Below are 18,453 nucleotides of genomic sequence, written 5' to 3' on the forward strand. Positions count from 1 at the left end.
AAATGTGGTTTATTTGGCCGGCACTACTACGTTACTTGCCTTGGGGTGGTTTTGATGAGTTCTATACTCCAGCTAATGTCCTGTGCTTATTTAGCATCTGAATGTCCATCAGTACTGATGCTATTCTGAATATATTTAAGTAAGAGCAGTAATGTCTCCTTTGCTATTTGAGAGATTCAAACATAACTGCTTCTCAATGCTATTGACCATGCATTTTGCATATTTCAATTGTTATCAGGCTTTTCATATGTGTGGTCAGGTTAGATTTTCAACCTGTTACAAAAATACATCTCTTAGTGACAAGGATTCACTTGTATTATTTTAATAACGATGTCCAAGACAGAGGCTGATCTGATCAAATATCACCCTCCAATGGCTGTTCACTATTGTTCCTCTTTCCCTTTACATGGTACCTGTAATGAGGCACCATGTAAAAATTACTTCCATCTGCTTATCTATAAGTCTCATCACTTGGGAAGAAGTATATTGGTGTCTTGTAATACATAAGACTCGAAATACATTCAAACCGTGTAACAGCAAAGCTTTTAATAAATGACTGTGGAGAAAAAGCATATTTATTTATTTTGCAGGTAGAAGATCTGCATATTCTGTTGATAGCAGGTTGTGAAGTCAGTAAAGAGTAATTCATATGGAATCTAAGTTATACCCAAAGAATGTTAGCCACCCATAGAGTATGTCATTCTAACACATCATCTCTCATTAAGTCCATTCTGTCACCTTTTCCTTTGACATTTAAAGAGATTGTGGCATCTTAAGAAGCAGGTGAAATAGCTGACCAGCATCCAGTGGTCATGTTGTAACTTCCTCAAAATACTAAAATCACATTCAAATCAATAAAATCCCCACTGTATGGCAGAAGCAAAGGAAATAAGACCTATCTCACACCTTATCTTCTCTTAAACTGAACGATGATGGGAGTAGGGCATTTGGGTCGCTCAGCCGGTTAAGCATCCGAACTCTGGATTTCAGCTCAGGTCATGATCTCACAGTTTGTGAGCTCGAGCCCTGCGTTGGGGGCTTGCTTGGGATTCTCTGTCCCTCCCCTACTGTCTCAAAATAAATAAGTAAACATTAAAAAGAAATAAACTGAATGATGAGGAAAACTGTCTTTTACTATTTAAAATAGTACCTTGTTTTCCTTTTCCTTCTCTCAGTCTAACAGCCACATAATGCAACTCCAGTATATCATACAAAATAACAACAACCAAGGATGGCTGTTCACCAAAATTCATATTCCCTTTAATCCAGAGTAACAACTGCAGCTGCATGACAATACCCACCCCCTTTGTGACCAGTGTGGTCTTGCAAGTGGAAGTACTGTATGCAAATTTTATACTTTGCACATACAATTATGCATATCTGCTTTCTACACTCTTGCTTTTCTGTTCCTGCTGGCTGGAATGAAGAAGAGAGTGACCTTAGAAGCCACCCACTAATGATGGTAGAGGCATTGTCAGTCTCAGTCCTTAAATGACTGCATAAGAGAACCACCTCCCCCTCTCTCCTCTCTACCAGCCTTCAGTACACTCCCCAGGACATTGAGTGAGACAGAAATAACTTTCTGCATATCATAAGCCACTGAATTATTGTTGCAGCTCTTGCTACAAGAGATTCTTAACCCTAACTAAAACACGAAGCGAAGTCCACTGCTCTCATTCCTCCATTAACTTAGTTAATGTTAGTTAAGTTATAACATTTCCCATAAATAGTGCTTTGGTAGCTGGTCTTCACATTGCAATCAAAATGTAACTTTTCATCGTTATGGGCCAGGAACTCAGCCACCGCCCCAGTCTCTACTAATGATGGCAGCACTCGTAAGTGGTAGTTTTTCTTTTGCACTCCTTAGCCAGAAATTGGTCAGCATCGCTTTAACATAGACCCTTCTTGCAACAGCTCCTAGGCATTCAACCTGATGGTGTTGCTTGCTAAAGCCAAGGCATTAGCATGATCCGTTGAGGTCACCCAGTATAATTGATCAGATTTAGCACAGGACAATCACTTTACTTTGAATTTCAGATAAAGGATGAATATACTTTTTAGCATAAATACGTCCCATAAAAAGAAAAAGTCCTTTTATTGCTACAACCATCCTTGGACTAGTAAGTCTTTCAAGAGACCTCCAGATGATCTGAAATTGACCACCTCTCCCCATCTCCCTGACATATGTGTACAAATCACAGGAGCCTTAAAAACGTGTGTGTGTGCACACATGCACACATGCACACGCACTCACTCAGCTCCAGATGGATCTGGATATGTACGTGCTGTGTGCAGAAGTAACATAGTTCAGTACCACAAAACATGAAATATCACCTCCTCATGTGCCTCTCTGCTACTAATATCTGTTGTTCCCATTCTTTGTTGGCTGCTACACCTGTTAACTTCCCTGCAGTTTCTTCCTGCTTCACCAAATTTATACAGATTACATTCTAGATCCTTCTATCATCAACTCATCCGCAGCAAGGAACATTCCATCTACCTTTTCCCATCAACTTTTATGGTTGTACATTCTCACACCCTGTCTTGTTGTACCCTCATGGAATGATCTCATTTGGCCTTCACACTTTTTTCTTAAGAGTTGCAAATATTAGACATCTCCCCTTTGTTCACTATTGGCCTCCCAAAAAGATGAATGAGAAGAATGTCTTCTTGTTCAGTATCCTAGGCTTTTGTTCCACTCCAGATCATGTTGAGTTTTTCTACACTTTCTATAATACTTTTTGGATGATCCAGTGTAAATAAAATTGTTTTGAAGGTTCCAAAGGAATACCACCAAAATTACTGGCTTCCATGGAAACTGCAATAATAATAATCATGCTATGGGCACAGCATTAGCAAGTTGAAAAAATGGGTACTTTCTTTTGTATTTTATTGTTTAAAATGATAATCGTAGTTTGGTTAAATGTGGTGATATGATAATACATCATGACTCTTTGGGATGAACACTGGGTTTTAAAAAATATAACTGGGTTCTAATTTCAGGTCTCCCACTTGGTAGCAGCATCTCCTGTTAAAAGTTCTGTTTTTACCTTTTCTAAGTTCTAATTTCTATTTCTATTTCTAATTTCTATGGAACTAATCATAATTGTCCCTCATTTATTTATGCAACCAATATTTGCCTACATGTATTGGCTGGATACTGGGAGTACAACGCATACTCTGTTCATGCATTTGAAGAAGTTGTAATTTAGTAGAGACTATAGGTATATTGACAGGAAATTATAAAATTATGTGATGAGTGCCCTGGTGGCATAGCTGTACTCAAGGAATAGCTGGCTTGGAAGATGAAGACTTGGAAGGTGAAGTCTGCGACAGACAAGTGGGAGATCACAAGCAAGCTGAGTCCAGAAGGATGAATAAGAGTTAGCAACGCAAAAGAGAAAGAGGATGGAGGCTGCCAAGTAAGCGTTTATTTAAAGTTCAATAGTAGAAAGTGACTGAAGGGTTTTAAGCAGAGGGATGACATGATCAGATATACATTATAACAACAACGGGGGTGCCTGGGTGGTTCAGTCAGTTAAGCGTCAGACTCTTGGTTTCATCTCAGGTCATGATCTCACAGTTCCTGAGACCGAGCCCCATGTTGGCCTCTGCGCTGACAGCATGGAGCCTGCATGGGATTCTCCGCCCCCCCGCCCCCCCCCGCCATCTCTCTCTCTGCCCCTCTCCTGCTCAAGTGTGCTCTCTCTCTCTCAAAATAAATAAACAATAAAACAACAACAAAAACCTGACTCTAGCATAGTGAATAGATCCCAAGAAGCTGAGCAAGGAACGAAGTTAGTGGGGGCGTAGTAATGCAATCAGAACTGATGGTAACTGCAACTAAAGTAGCAGCAGTGAAGAGTAAGAAGAGACTGTATCAACAGATGGTTAGGAGGTAGACCACACAGGATTCTGAGTTCGATTTTCCTGGGGGATGGAGACAGAGGGAGGAATCTGTGAAAAGCCCTATGTTAATGGCTTGTGGGGTCATTCACAACATGTTCGCGGACATGCTAAAATCCAGGAAGGAAAGAGGTGAGTCGTGTAAGAAAAGCAGATGATTCAATATCCCATCTGTGGTATTCGAAGAAGTCGTGCTTCATTGGAGAGATCATCTGTATACAGTTGAATACACATGCATCAAGTTTCAGAAGCAATCAAGTTCAAAATATTGATTTGGGGATGGTGCAAACACCCCATGGTAAGAGAGAGACATAGAGGAGAGGGAACAGAGGGCCAAGGGCAAATCCAGGGAAGCAACGTCATTTAAAAATACAGGCAAAGTGAGAAGAGATTGAATAGCAATCTGGAGGAAGGAGAAGGAAAACTAGAGCACAGTCTGTCATGGACGCTGCAGGAGGAGGAGAAGGGGTCGCCAGTATCAAATATGGAAAGAGTCAGAAAAAGACTATGAAGCTCCATTTGACAAAAAGTCAATAAGCGATTGGAAAACTCTTCTCTGGCTTCTTTACAGTCATTAGATGAAATAATAAATATGAAAATATTTTGTCTTGAGTCTACTGTCCAAAGATAAGTTTAGTCTCAAACCAAAGAGATGGAGGTCTGCCTTTGGAAAAGAAGGCTATTGTCCAACTCAATGAGTTACATTTCCTATTTTGTTTATCTGCACTATGGTAGTAGGTAAATGTTAGTCTGTTTACAATGGGTCAGATACTGTATTAGCTGGAGGGACTAGAGAAATAAATGTCCAGTCCATGTCCTCTGGGAGCTCCTAGTTTATTTATGGTATGTGTGTGGAGTGAGGGAGAAATAGACAATTATGATATAGGGTTGAAGAGTGGGGGAGGAAAAGCATTTAAATAATGCCTGAGGGAAACCTACTCCAGACCATGGTGATAGGTAAGAAGAGTTAAAAAGAAGACTTTGTGGAAGACATCAGAGATGATATTTCAAGGAGGAGGAGAGTTTTATCAGATAAAGAAGAGCTAAGAAGACGTCTTCCCATTTTTTTCCCTGAGAGTAGCAACTACGAAAGATAGGAAAATGCAAAGAATGTAAGGAATGGCGCAGTTGATGAACTACTGGCGGTCTAGAATGGCTGGCGCCACAGGAAAAAGGAGAAAGTGATGATAGATAAAAGGATAAGAGTTCAGGAGCCCCCGGGTGGCTCAGTAGGTTAAGTACCCGACTTCAGCTCAGGTCATGATCTGGCATGATCTGGCAGTTCATGAGTTCCAGCCCTGTGTCGGGTTCTGTGCTGACAGCTTGGAGCCTGGACCCTGCTTCGAATTCTGTGTCTCCCTCTCTCTCTGCCTATCCCACTCATGTTCTCTCTCTCTCTTTTTTTTTTAATTTTTTATTTATTTCTAGGAGAGAAAGAGAGAGAGAGAGAGAGAGAGCGTGAGCAGGGGAGGGTCAGAGAGAGAGGGAGTCACAGACTGAAACAGGCTCCAGGCTCTGAGCTGGCTGTCAGCACAGAGCCCGACGCGGGGCTCGAACCCACGAACCGCGAGATCATGACCTAAGCGAAAGTCGGACGCTTAACCGACTAAGCCATCCAGGCACCCCTCATGTTCTTTCTCTTTCACTCTCTCTCTCAAACATAAATTTTAAAAAAAGAAAGGATAAGAATCCAGACTCTGGAGAGTCTTCCATACTATGCTGAGGAAACGCCATGTGCAGTCAAATTAGTGACATCATATTGGTCCTCAATAAATACTTCATTGAAAACAGTGAATTACATCTAGGCCCAGGTGGCCATAATTTCTTCTGTTATCTAAAATATTCAAACAATTTCTCAATATGTTTGGTTTTAAAAAATTATATAGGTATTTACCTTAAATCTATTGGGGGTAATTGGAGAGATTATGCGTGCGTTAATTGGGAAATAAAAACCATATAAATAATGCCATTTTTACTTAGAGAATATGATTTTTTATAGTGTAAGAAAGCATGCTTGGAAAAGTGGGAAAAGGAGAGAATGACATAGCAGAGTTCATGTTTGATAAAAGGCAAATGGAAAGAAAAAAAATCCTTCATTACCCTGCAATAAGTTTCTAAATCAAGAACTTCCAATTTTCTTCTGGGTTTCTAAATTTAGTAATATTCCATTTTTAATGTCCTTGCCTCGTTCAAAACAAGCACTATTGTTTCATATTTTATGAGCACGTGCTCCTCATAGTCTATTTATGGTAATAGGTAAGTCACAGATCAGCATCATTCTCGGATGTGTGCTAAGACAATTTGCCTCCAAATCCACCATCTCACAAGCATCTTAGATATAAACATAACGGATCCAGGTACATCATGTAATAAGTTTTGTATTTGTCAGGCAAATACAACTCTACTTTCCATATATATCTAAGCTCCCAGGAAAAACCAAAACCAAAACAAATACCAATAATGCAATATTAATAGCACCATTTTATCTGAATTACTGAGATGACTGTTTAGGAGTAAAACAAATACAGAAAGTGACATGCATCTATAACTTTTCACAATAGTTATTACTAGAAAAAATACTAGCATGAACAAACTGCATTTTGACTAGAGTTTTACTGCCCGATAACTGCTCTCAGGATTACGTGATTTTAAAAAATGAAACTTTGAAAATATGTTATACACTGCATATAGTAATACTTTTCAGCTCAGTAATTCCACTCCTTAAGATAATTCTAAATATATGAGTAGGGTCTTCTGCATTTGATGTTCTCTGTGCTTGTAATGTTCTTCCTCAAGGCATACAGTTGACTGTTTCCTTGCTTCCCTCTGTCTTTACTTAAATGTCACATTCTTAATTCACATCCCTGACCACTTCATTTAGCATTGCAGCCCATTTCTTCCCCCTTCTTTGCTTCACTACCCTCCATGCAACTCACTACTAACTGACATGTTATATATTTTACTTATTTGGTTTTTTCCCTGTTTATCTCTATTGGGATATGAAGGCAAAGGTCTCTATTGGTTTTGCTGTTCCATCCCTACCAGCTAAAACACTGCATGGCAAAAAGCATTCAATATAAGCTTGTTCAGTTTGTGAATAAATATATTTTTCACGGGGATGTTCATTATAATTTTTTATGTAGCAAAAAAAATTAATCATCTCAAATGCGTAACAATTAAGACACAGTTAAGTAAACAAACCAAGTCCATGTACACGATGGAATATTATGCAACTATTGAATCTTTGTAAATATTTCTGAAACACAGAGAAATCCTTACATTAAAATCTTAGGTGGGAAAAAAAAAAGTCACCAAAATTTGTGTAGACTATGATCACAGCCACATGAAAATAAAAAGAGAAAACAACGACCAGAAAGACTGGATGTGGAAGCAGTGGCCTTGCTGGGATGAGTGTGACTAAGGACCATTTGTTTCCTCCACTGTTTCTATTTTAAAGTTTATGTGATTACCATGGTCTGTCCACAAGGAGAAATTAAACCAATCAAAAGAAAATGCCTTGAAAATGCAATCTGTTGGCTTGTTAGAACATTGTCATTGAGTATGATTTCAGTCATAGCAAAGACTGGTGGGAATATTTCTAAAAATCTATGTGTGTAATAGGAAAACACAGTGAATAAAGTGGTTTTTATAATCAAACGTAAACCTAGATTCTAGCCGAAGGAAGACATTAATTACTATTTTTGGCCCAATCCAATGTAGAAGCATTGCTTTCTAGTTTCACATAGTTCAGGAAAAGACCGTGGCCACATATCCTGAGTATCTGTCCAATATTTGACTTATCATAGCACTTCATCTTCCCACGGAGAATTCTGAAAAGTCTAATGAAGCAACAATGAAACTGACAGTTCATTTGCAAAAATAAATGCAATTTTATTTGCATTAATCTATGCTTAAGTTCCTGAGTAAGTACTTTTAAGTCAACGAATTTGGGAGCCATTAATAACAATAAGGAAAAAAAAGTACCTTACTGTTTCAGTGCACTCCAAAGGTATTCTGACATTTAAGATCTCTTCACTTTTGAGATAAGATAATGTGTGTTACACTTCTGTGGCAATCTGAAGTGGCACAGTCGTTTTCTGGTTTTGTTGTTGTTGTTTCATTATTGCTGTATCCTCAGACTTAAATTAATTCATCAGAAAATCAATTAGCTGGTCTGCAGTCAAGTGAGTATCGATTCATTTCTAGTCAATGGTTAAACACATCGCATTTATTCACTACTCCAAATATATTATCTGGGAATGGAGAGACTGGGATTCTCTTGTAGTTGGGTTAAAAATGCCCACATGAGAGGCACCTGGGTCACTAAGTCAGTTGAGCGGCCAGCTTTGGCTCAGGTCATGATCTCACGGTTTGTGGGTTCAAGCCCCTCTTTGGGCTCTGCTGACAGCTCAGAGCTTGGAGCCTGCTTCAGATTCTGTGTCTCCCCTCTCTCTCAGCCCTTCCCCTGCTCATGCTCTGTTTCTCTCTGTCTCAATAATAAATAAACATAAAAAGATTTTTTTTAAATGCCCACATGGGACAAAGGTCAACTCTGAACCAAGGCTATGAATACCATCTTGAGTTTCTCTTGTTAAGAGATGCTATTATTCGAGCTCCTGGGTGGTTCAGTTGACTTTGGCTCAGGTCATGATCTCACGGCTCATGGGTTCAAGTCCCATGTCAGGCTCTGTGCTGACAGCTCAGAGCCTGGAGCGTGGAGCCTGCTTGGGATTCAGTCTCTCTCTCCTCTCTACCCCTCCCCTGCTCACACACTCTCTCTCTCAAAAATAAACATTAAAAAAAATCTTTTTTAAAAGAAAGCTATTACTCAATCCAAAAAGTGTGAAGGGTGAAGATATGGGGGTGTAGGCCTCCATTGCTACGCTATGTTTGAAAGAAAGAAGGAGAACAAGAAAAAGAAAGTACATGAGTGGCAGGAGAGGAAGAAGGGGGCAGATGGAGGAAGAAAGGGAAGGAGGGAGGGACTCAAATACTAAGAGATAAATGAATGCTAATTCAAGCCTTCTAAATATGTAGTCTGGGAATACCAGAATGCCCAAAGCGTTCAGTGGTAAAATTTATTTGAGTCCCCTCATCACCATTTATTTTATTCATTGTGAGAAACTTCTCTCTTCAGGGACCTCCTGGATGGTTCAGTCGGTTGAGCCATCAGACGTGATTTTAACTCAGGTCATGATCATACCATTATGGGATTGAGTCCTGCACTGGGTTTTGTGCAGACAGCACAGAGCCTGCTTGGGATTCTCTTTCCCCCTCTCTCTGCCCCTTTCCTGTACATGCATGTACTCTGTCTCTCTCTCTCTCTATCTAACTCTCTCAAAATTAAAAAATTCTTTCCCTTCAGTATCCAAGTCCATATCTTTATCATCAGTCACTTAACTAAATGGGAAAATGACGTATCTTTGTTTGCAACTTTCAGGAAGACAACTATAAGTTGGGGTTTGCTTGTACAATGAAACAGCAATCAGATGTCTGTAGTCTTTCAGGTTCCACTGAGATTTATATATTTTACTCTAACAGAAAAAAAAAAATACCCAAGAATACTGAAAGAATTAAAGTATTTCTTTTGAGGCTTGAGTTTCTATCAGAGAGTAACGAACTGCAGGCAAATGGTGTAAGGATGTTACTCTTCAGTTCCACGTTAAATGGGAAAGGCATATCAATAAAGATTATACACAACAAAGAGAGGCTTTGGGAAGAAGTCTGATAAAACAAACAGATATCTAATAGTGCCTGGGTGGCTCAGTCAGTTAAGCACCTTACTTGTGATTTCAGCTGAGGGCATGATCTCATGGTGGTGAGATGGAGCCCCACGTCGAGCCCCTGGTCAGGCTTCTGGGTGTGGAGTCTGCTTAAGATTCTCTCTCTCCCTCTCTCTCTGCCCCTCCCCTACTTCCTCGGTCTCTCAAAAAAGTATCTATAACTTTCATTAGAAATTGAACACAGATCCAGTAAAATTATGAATTTGTTGAATAGAGAGAAGTATCAGTTACTTCTCTTAAGCTAGTTATTAAGCCTTTAGCTAATCACTTCCTTCTAGACTGTTACTGAAAGCCCAGGTAGTGCCTTTCAGGTCTCATCAGAGCAGGGCAAGAAAAAAAGAGGAGTAGCTGACATGCAGATCAGCTTATTTGCTTGTTCCTACAAGTGTTGATGGAAGACAGGATGGAAAATGCATCTGGAATGATGGCCTTTAATATTATTAGTGGTCACTGCAATGCATGCCAGTTAAAGGATGCCTGACTTAGGTAGATGCAAGAGACCTTCTCTCAGCTTCTCTAAAAGGATGCTAAGTCAAGTCTGTAGATAGCTATAAAAGCCTTAGATCCTTTAAGTGGTAAATGAGTCCCCAGACACTCGTGTTCTTGAAAGCTAAGGGATGTGGAATGTTCTGGTCTACCTTATTCCCATGATTAGCTGAATTTTCAGTTTGTATTAAATAAAGAATTCTTGTTTCCCTCCCCCTCCAAAAAAATAGTGGATATTAAAACAAACTGAAGAGATAGGGGCTTGGTGACATTATTGAACAATACTTATCAGTACTGATTAAACAGTGAATGAACTTATTTCTTGATACGATAACCTCACTAAATCCTCATAATAATGCTAATATCCATTTTAAAAGTGGGTTTAGGGTTTTAGTCCTAGCTTGGTCAGTAATCAGCTAGATCTTCGATAAACTGCTTACTGTTTTCCCTCTTTTTCCTCCTATGTATAAACAGATATACCTGATTTGATTGTGTCACAAGGTTATAATAAAAATGTAGTGATAAGAAGAAATAAAGATTTTGAGATAACAAAATCTGGTGACATGTGAGTGAATAAAAGCATTAGTTAACAAAGCATTACAAAAGAGAAAGAGAAAAAATAATCAGAAATGTTGAAAATATAATTATGCCTATAAGATACATTACATGTAGAACAAATCTGTTCATTAGTGGGGGTAAAATTATTTGTAGATAAGTAAATTGTGATCTAAAATCATTAAAACCAAATGATGGTAGCAGTGATTGAAGTACAACCTACATATTTCTTTTTTAAATTATTTTTTTAATGTTTATTATTTATTTTTGAAAGAGAGAGAGACAGAGCACGAGGGGTGGAGAGGCAGAGAGAGAGGGAGACACAGAATCTGAAGCAGCCTCCAGGCTCTGAGCTGTCAGCACAGAGCTTGACAAGGGGCTTAAACCCACAAACCGCGAGATCATGCCCAGAGCTGAAGTTGGACACTGAACCAATTGAGCCACCCAGGCACTCCTAACTTATATATTTCTAAAATGGTTCCTATATGTGATTCTGTGCCTATTGAGAACCAGTGAAATAGACTACCTAAATCAACACAGAGTATAACTTTAAAAATAAAAACACTTAGGAAAAACTACCTTTTGAATATGTACGGAGTGTTTTGGTAGCATTGGTGGTGACCAGTGGGTAAGGATGCTAGATGTTCGGTCCTGGCCCTTTATCTCACATGACTTTGAACTGTCCTTTTTACGACTAAGGGGATTGTAAACAGAAAGTACAATTGTGTACTATGTTTCCTTTGACTTTTAGCTTTCTGAGGATTCTTAGAGAAACCAAGTCAACCAGAGTTGTAGCTTTATGGTTTAGCCTATAATGCTAAGCCTTTGTGATTATAATAGCAGACATGTGTGGTTATGTGCAAACCACTTCCTAGATAGGCTCACAGTGGAAGAAAGAGGATTCTGCTCCTCTAGAAAGGAGTTTTCATTGAACTTCTGAAATGGCCCAATTTTTCAAAAATTTCATAATGATATAGTATCAATAACAAATTATCCAATTAATAGTTATATCACTCAACAAGGAGTCCACATCTTTCTTATGCACCTCATTATTAAAGATAGCTGCAGTAATTACAGTACATCCTACTCTTCCATCTACACATTCTAGGGGAAAGAAAGGAAGAGTGACACAAAGATTTGATCCCACATGTCTTTCTTCTCTTTTCCGGGGAAAAAATAATATCCAAAAGGCCCCACAGAAACAATGTCTTTATATTCTATTGGATAGAAATGGTTACATACTTACCCCTACGTCTGAAACTGGGTAAGGGGACAGGAACTACCACTGGCTCAGAATACTCATAATTCATTCCCTGGGTCTGGATACTGCCGCCTGTACAAAATTGGGTTCTTTGGGTTTTTGATAAGGAAAAGGGGTAAGTGATTACTGGACCTAATGGCATATCACAATTTTTGCCACTGAGATTTCAGAGATTATAACTATTAACTTCTGCATTCATGGAAGAGAGGGAAGTTGGCACTTCTTTCTCTCATCTTCTGCCTCATTGCTATAAATTAAGGAAAACAAGCTGAGTAGAATTTTTCAGAAAAGGGAACCATATTGGTTACAAACTCTTAAGGAACCTCATCTAACAACCAGGAAACCTGAGTGGGCCACCAGGTAGTGATGAGGCCTTGGGCCTATCACTAGCGCTCAGTTCCCTCTCCCCTCCCCCCATAAAGTAAGAAAGATTAGATTAGATAAATTACTAGTAGGTCACGTCTTGTTGCAAGTTTCCATAAGGCTGTGAATCTGTAGCTAAATTATACATGATGGTTTTCAAACTAAAAGTAATTTTTTAAAATATTTTTATTTATTTCTAGGAGAGAGAGAGAGAGAGAGACAGCTGAGCAGGGGAGGGTCAGAGAGAGAGGGAGACACAGACTGAAGCAGGCTCCAGGCTCTGAGCTGGCAGTCAGCACAGAGCCCGACGCGGGGCTCCAACCCACGAACCGCGAGGACATGGCCTAAGCGAAAGTCGGACGCTTAACCGACTAAGCCACCCAGGCGCCCCAAACTAAAAGTAATTTTATAACCACTTTGTAACTTATAGCCAAACCTTGGGTCCTATTGATCCTGAAGAATTAATGTGGTTTACAAAGCAATTTGCCTTAAGATAAAGGGAGTAGTTAGGAAAGATTCAAGCTCATCATTCATATGTCTAGTTTGACTAGCATAATCACACTCAGATACTTTATAGTGAATTTCTCAGGGAAGAATGCTTTCAAGTCAGTCTTCCCAAAGGAGTGTTACTAAGTGGTCTGGGAAGGAATGAGTTCAGAGACAAAAATAACTTTAGGAGGTGCTGGGTTAATCACGGTTAAACAGATTTCTTTATCATTTAATTTCTCAGAAGATAGATAAAGCTAATGTGCATGATGCATTACCAAAAGAGATATATTATCTTTCAAGTTTCATTTTGACTATATATTCTTTTTTTATGGGACACTTAATTTCCCGCATTTAGAAAATAATCACATCACCTTACTTGTATAGAGTGGTTCAAATAACAAAATATTTTGGAAGCATCATGTTTTGCAATATGAAAGCCTTTCCTTCCCAAAACTCTTTTTAAACTACTTTTTAGCAGTTCCGACCAGGCTGATTACAGGATGCCAGTTTAATAACACTATTTGACAAACAGAAAATAAGTATGTTAAAAATACATATAGAATTGCCACACATACCAACTTAGTAACTATTAAATGATACAAACACTGCCTGATTAGTATTGTGAAAGTACAGTATTATCGGCAATACACGCTTTTATTCTTACTGTTTTCATTTATTTCTCAGCGATCATTTTCACATCACCTTTGTGAAGAATTTCATACAATAAGAGTTCTGGGAAACATACTTGGAGAAATTTTCAACTACTTTCTCAATCTATTATAATAATTTATAAATACATTTAAACTCATTTAAAAGAAGAAGGAGCAGGAAGACAGCACTAGTAAAGAGCGGTCAAGTTTTTACTGCTTATAAAAATAAGTCAGTCAAGAAAGGATTCCAGGCTGGGATCATTCTGAAACTGTTAGGAGGCCCAAATCCCAAATTGTAATCTTTGTAGAAGGTAAACTTCATAGAGCGAATTTTTATTTCTTTATCATGCTGTTAGTAAGAGCTTGGGTATTGCCTAACTCGAAGGACATCTTACTGCCTGGAGCATAGCAGAAATGTCAGTCACCAAACCACAGCAGCCTTAGGACCACTGTCAGTGGGTAAGCCAGGCTCCATTGGTTTAGTACCAGAAAGCAGCCTTAAAAAAACCCAACCAACCAAGTCACCCTCCCAAAATTGTATAAAACGTCTTTCTTATCAGTGTCAGTTCTGAGTATAAACACATCACCATCTGCCAGTGAGCATGCAGTACCAGAAGTGGCTTCTAAGCCCTTAGAATTTCGAATATCCTAGAACAAGGAATAATGGAAAGTTCAAGATAGAACCATGTCCCTATGACAGTTGTAAATAATAATAGCATTATTAATAATAATGATTTGAAATGTTTGCTAGGCAGATACTCAGATGTAATAGACATCTGAGTGAGTTACGTGCAGGTAGGAGAAGACAGAGGATGCTGGCAAAGTAAAAGGATATAAACCCACAATGACTGGCATATGGACACACCCAATTTGTTGGCAAGCTGGAATGTTGTGATTAGGCATTTAAGAGTGATTTTACATCCCTTTTGGTTCCACTTTTCCAATGAGGAATGGTTTCAGTTAAAAAAAAATTAACGATGTATTCCCTTGACTTTGCAGTCTTGCCAAACTACCTAAGTAGACAATATTGCCATCTAGTGGCCTAAACATACTACAGCCACCATTTTTGGGGTGGGAGCAGGGGTCCTAACATAGCTCTGAGGGGGGTGCTCAGTAGATGCAATGTTAACAGTGGTGCCAAAGCCACACCGAGAGCATACAAGCTCATTCGGAGAAAACATTCAGTTAGAGGACCCACTCTGGCCCCAAAACTTTACCAGTCAGCTCCACAAAGAAAAAAGTACCATGACCATTGAAATAAGGGTTTGGTCCGCCTCATTAATTTTCTTCTTTGGATTTTTAAGATCCATTCCTTTGTTCACCTACCTGCTTGAAAACATTTTCCAAACACTCTTTCATCTTTACAATAAGGATGTTGCCCTGTATCACCATGACCACGTAAAGAATCAGGTATCGGGTTGCCAATGGTGGTCAAGAACTCTACAAGGATGAATGAGAGGGACAAGGGACATTTCTGTACTATCTTTCCAATTCCCTGTGAATCTAAAAAAAAGAAAAAAAACCCCAAAATACCTCCACGGGGAGTCAGTCTGAGCCTTTAATGGAGATATAGAATTTGTCTTAGAAAGAACAAGAAAGAGCTAGCCTTTGGTCTGAACTGACAAAGCTTAAGGGACAGAGAAATAGGAAGAGGCTTACAAGAGTGGGGTACAGACAGCGTCAGCTCAGGATGCCAATATTCTAGAGATAAATATTCTTAGCAAGCATCCCTTGGGGACTCTTTTTAAGTTAAAATCAGATACTCCCTGCGTCTCCCAATTGACTGGAAGGCTTACATAATCCTTTGCTTCTGCAACAAGGCCACCTATGGCAACAACCACTGACATGCTAAAAAGGCATGAAAGGGTATGGAGAACCACGCCCAGGACTGGACCATTATCAGAACACCACTGCTGGGATCTTGCCAAGCCCCATCTTTGACCCCGCACACTTAAGATCAGGATGGACGTGAGAGTACCAACAAAATCGCCATTAAGTCTTGTTAGCCCATTTTTGATGAAACAAGGAGAAAAACACAAGAAATGGGTTCAGATCTATTTGACTACGGGAACAGTAGGAAGCTGGAAGAGGCAATTTCAGAAACCCAAATATGTGCTTCCTCAAAATTTGCATCACAGGCTTAGTCATGCCCATGCAAATAGGTCTTAGTTCAAATTCATGTCAGAAAAATCTGGAACACACTTACTTCCTCTTTGCAAATCTAGGAAAGCAGCCGTTGGGTCTTACCTGTAATAAAAAGAATCTCCACTGCAATGTCACTGACTGTTGTGCTCCGCGTCGTGGACAGGTCGTCGTTGCCAATAAAGCAAACGTTGTAAGGTACGGTCACGGCAACATAAAACGTCGCCAGGAGAATAAGCCAGTCCCAGCCAGCTTTAAAAGTGCTAAAATGCAAAAGTATGAATTTGGACTTTTTTGCATCAGAAACTTTATACTCCGGAAATGCTGGTTTATCTACAAACACATTCTGTGGATAAAGACAAAAAGGAGAGAAGGGAGACACAACATTAGAAGCGGGGATCACACAGCCTTAAACATGCTTCTGTAAGGAGGATCATTCATACACGCAATGCCAACATCTCTTTTTAATATATATATATATTTTAATGTTTTATTTATTTCTAGGAGAGAGAGAGAGAGACAGCGTGAGCAGGGGAGGGTCAGAGAGAGAGGGAGACACAGACAGTCAGCACAGAGCCCGACGCGGGGCTCGAACCCACGAACCGCGAGATCATGACCTAAGCGAAAGTCGGACGCTCAACCGACTAAGCCACCCAGGTGCCCCAACATCTCTTACAAGTGACTTTTAGAAGTTGGTGATGCAAAAAGTAGAGATGTATATAAAGAGATCTTTGTTATACGTAACAGGAATGTGCAGAATTTAGTCATGAATGTTAAGCGAGTAATCCGGACTTTGTTTGTTAAGAACAAAAAGATCATTACCTAAATTGTCACCTACAGACATCCACAGTTGCGGTATAATCCTATACACACTGGAAACACAAACATACATCTGTATTCCTATTGTCATGGAGACATTCCATAGACTTATAGCTTTGAGATGACAGTCATTATCTAAAGGGTATGTCTGACCTGAAATTCTTCTAATAATACCAAAGCTACCATGGTTTTCCTAGAGAGGATAGAAATATGTGATCATCATTCTATGGTTAATGCTACTTACATTCCTTCCAAAATGTAACCAGGTTGTGCTAACTACTTGTGTTTTGCATTGTGGTTGCTGGTGAAGTTTCAAGTTGGGAGCCTGCATTTCATACCCTCGACTGGCATGGATCCATCTTGACACTGGCTAGCCCGTGTTAAGATGGCAAAGTGAGAAACAGTTACTTAAGAGTCATTCAAGTCACAGGAGGAGAAAGGCAGTGTTCACTGCTGCTGATTAAATGCAGGGGAATTGCTGGAATTTTATAACTGCGAGAGCACGTCATTTTGAAAGCAGTCCAAATTGATGAACTATTCTTACTGCTACGAGACAAAGGGAGGCTCAACAATAGCATGTGTGGAAATTTGACAAGCCTACGACCAGATACTTGCAGACCTTGCTTTGACCTCAATTAATGAGGCATACAAGATCGGTAATGGAAACTTAAAACTGAAAGTTAAGTTGAATGAAGTGAACAGTTAAAAGTTTTAGAATACATGTTACCTGGCGGTCACGGTGTGTTTTTTGTTTGTTTGTTTGTTTGTTTGTTTCAGCCACTGGGGAAAGAGCAAGTTAATGGGGGTTATGTTCAGGGATTCCTGAAGTACTAGAGGATTTAAGAAAGGTCAGGGCCATCAGGAATATGTAGCTCTTTAGTAGTAAATGTTAGTGACCAAATATTTTTGCTGCCTTAATATGGATGCACCCCTATCTTATATCGCTTCTTGGTAGGCATTCCCAACACATCCTTCTACTTCCTATAAATATTCTCACTCAGCCCACATAGGCACCTCATAATGCCAGGATTTCATGGTAAGGGACTTCTACACCACTTGCAGATGGTCCTCTGACGCCCATCTGCCACTACATCTATGTTTCATTCAGTTCTCTCGTGTTTGACCTGCCTCCTTCACCTCATTCTCTGGTTTCTAGAAACCAGTTTAAGGGTGGGCTTTGGCATAAAACTGGGAAGAGGAGAATGGGCTTCTTATTAAGGTGTAGGCAGGTGGATAGAAGAAGAGAGAGTTAGGGTTGGTAAGTATAAACTATGTGAAGGTTGATAAGTACTTCTGTTTATAGAAGAACATGATGGATTCCCATATAATTTTTTTTTTCAAATATAAACATAAACAGAGAAGCCATGGCAGAATACCTCAGTTTCTATCTGAGTAAGTCTTTTGCTACCATATTACAGAGATTAAAATTTTACCTTATTTGAAGTCAATGCCAGCTCTAGGAGTGAGGGCTGGGAAGACTCAGGGAGTATTTTTTTGGATTATGCTGATTACATGAAGCATTAGAAATGTTGGTACAAAAAGTCAGCTATGTATTAATTACTTTTACAAGTCAGAAAATAAATGACACTATTAAATCTTTATAGGCTACTTAAAACACATTCCTTAAGATTATTTTAAAAGATATTAAAAATTTGTTACTTCTCAGGGTGCCTGGGTGGCTCAGTTGGTTAAGAGTCCAATTGGAGCTCAGGTTATGATCTCATGGTTCATGAGTTCAAGCCCCGTGTCAGGCTCTATGCCTGGTGGCTGCCTCAGATTCTCTCTCTCTCTGCTCTTCCCCCACTCACACTCTGTCTCTCTCTCAAAAGTAAACATTAAAAAATTATTAATGAAATAAAACCTTTAAAAAAATCATGGTTTAAATTGATTTTTTTAAAACTCAGATCCCACAAAAAATAGAGTGAAAAAAATAGAGGCCCTTTTCCTCCCACCACCAAATTTGTAAAGTTTGATCAAAAATCTTTTGAATGGAAGAAAA

At 39.2% G+C, this 18,453-nt stretch overlaps 1 protein-coding gene across 1 annotated transcript in view; it reads right to left on the minus strand.

Moving 5' to 3' along the window:
• Window positions 1–18,453, minus strand: part of KCNH8 (potassium voltage-gated channel subfamily H member 8) — a 358,017-nt gene that overhangs the window by 132,358 nt on the left and 207,206 nt on the right. The window contains exon 5 of the mRNA XM_077750888.1: window positions 15,741–15,981. Coding sequence (XP_077607014.1) covers window positions 15,741–15,981 — 241 coding nt within the window. The remainder of the gene's footprint in view (window positions 1–15,740; window positions 15,982–18,453) is intronic.

The sequence above is a fragment of the Crocuta crocuta genome, unplaced genomic scaffold, assembly GCF_008692635.1.
Source record: "Crocuta crocuta isolate KB4526 unplaced genomic scaffold, BGI_CrCroc_1.0 scaffold279, whole genome shotgun sequence".
Lineage (NCBI taxonomy): Eukaryota > Metazoa > Chordata > Mammalia > Carnivora > Hyaenidae > Crocuta > Crocuta crocuta.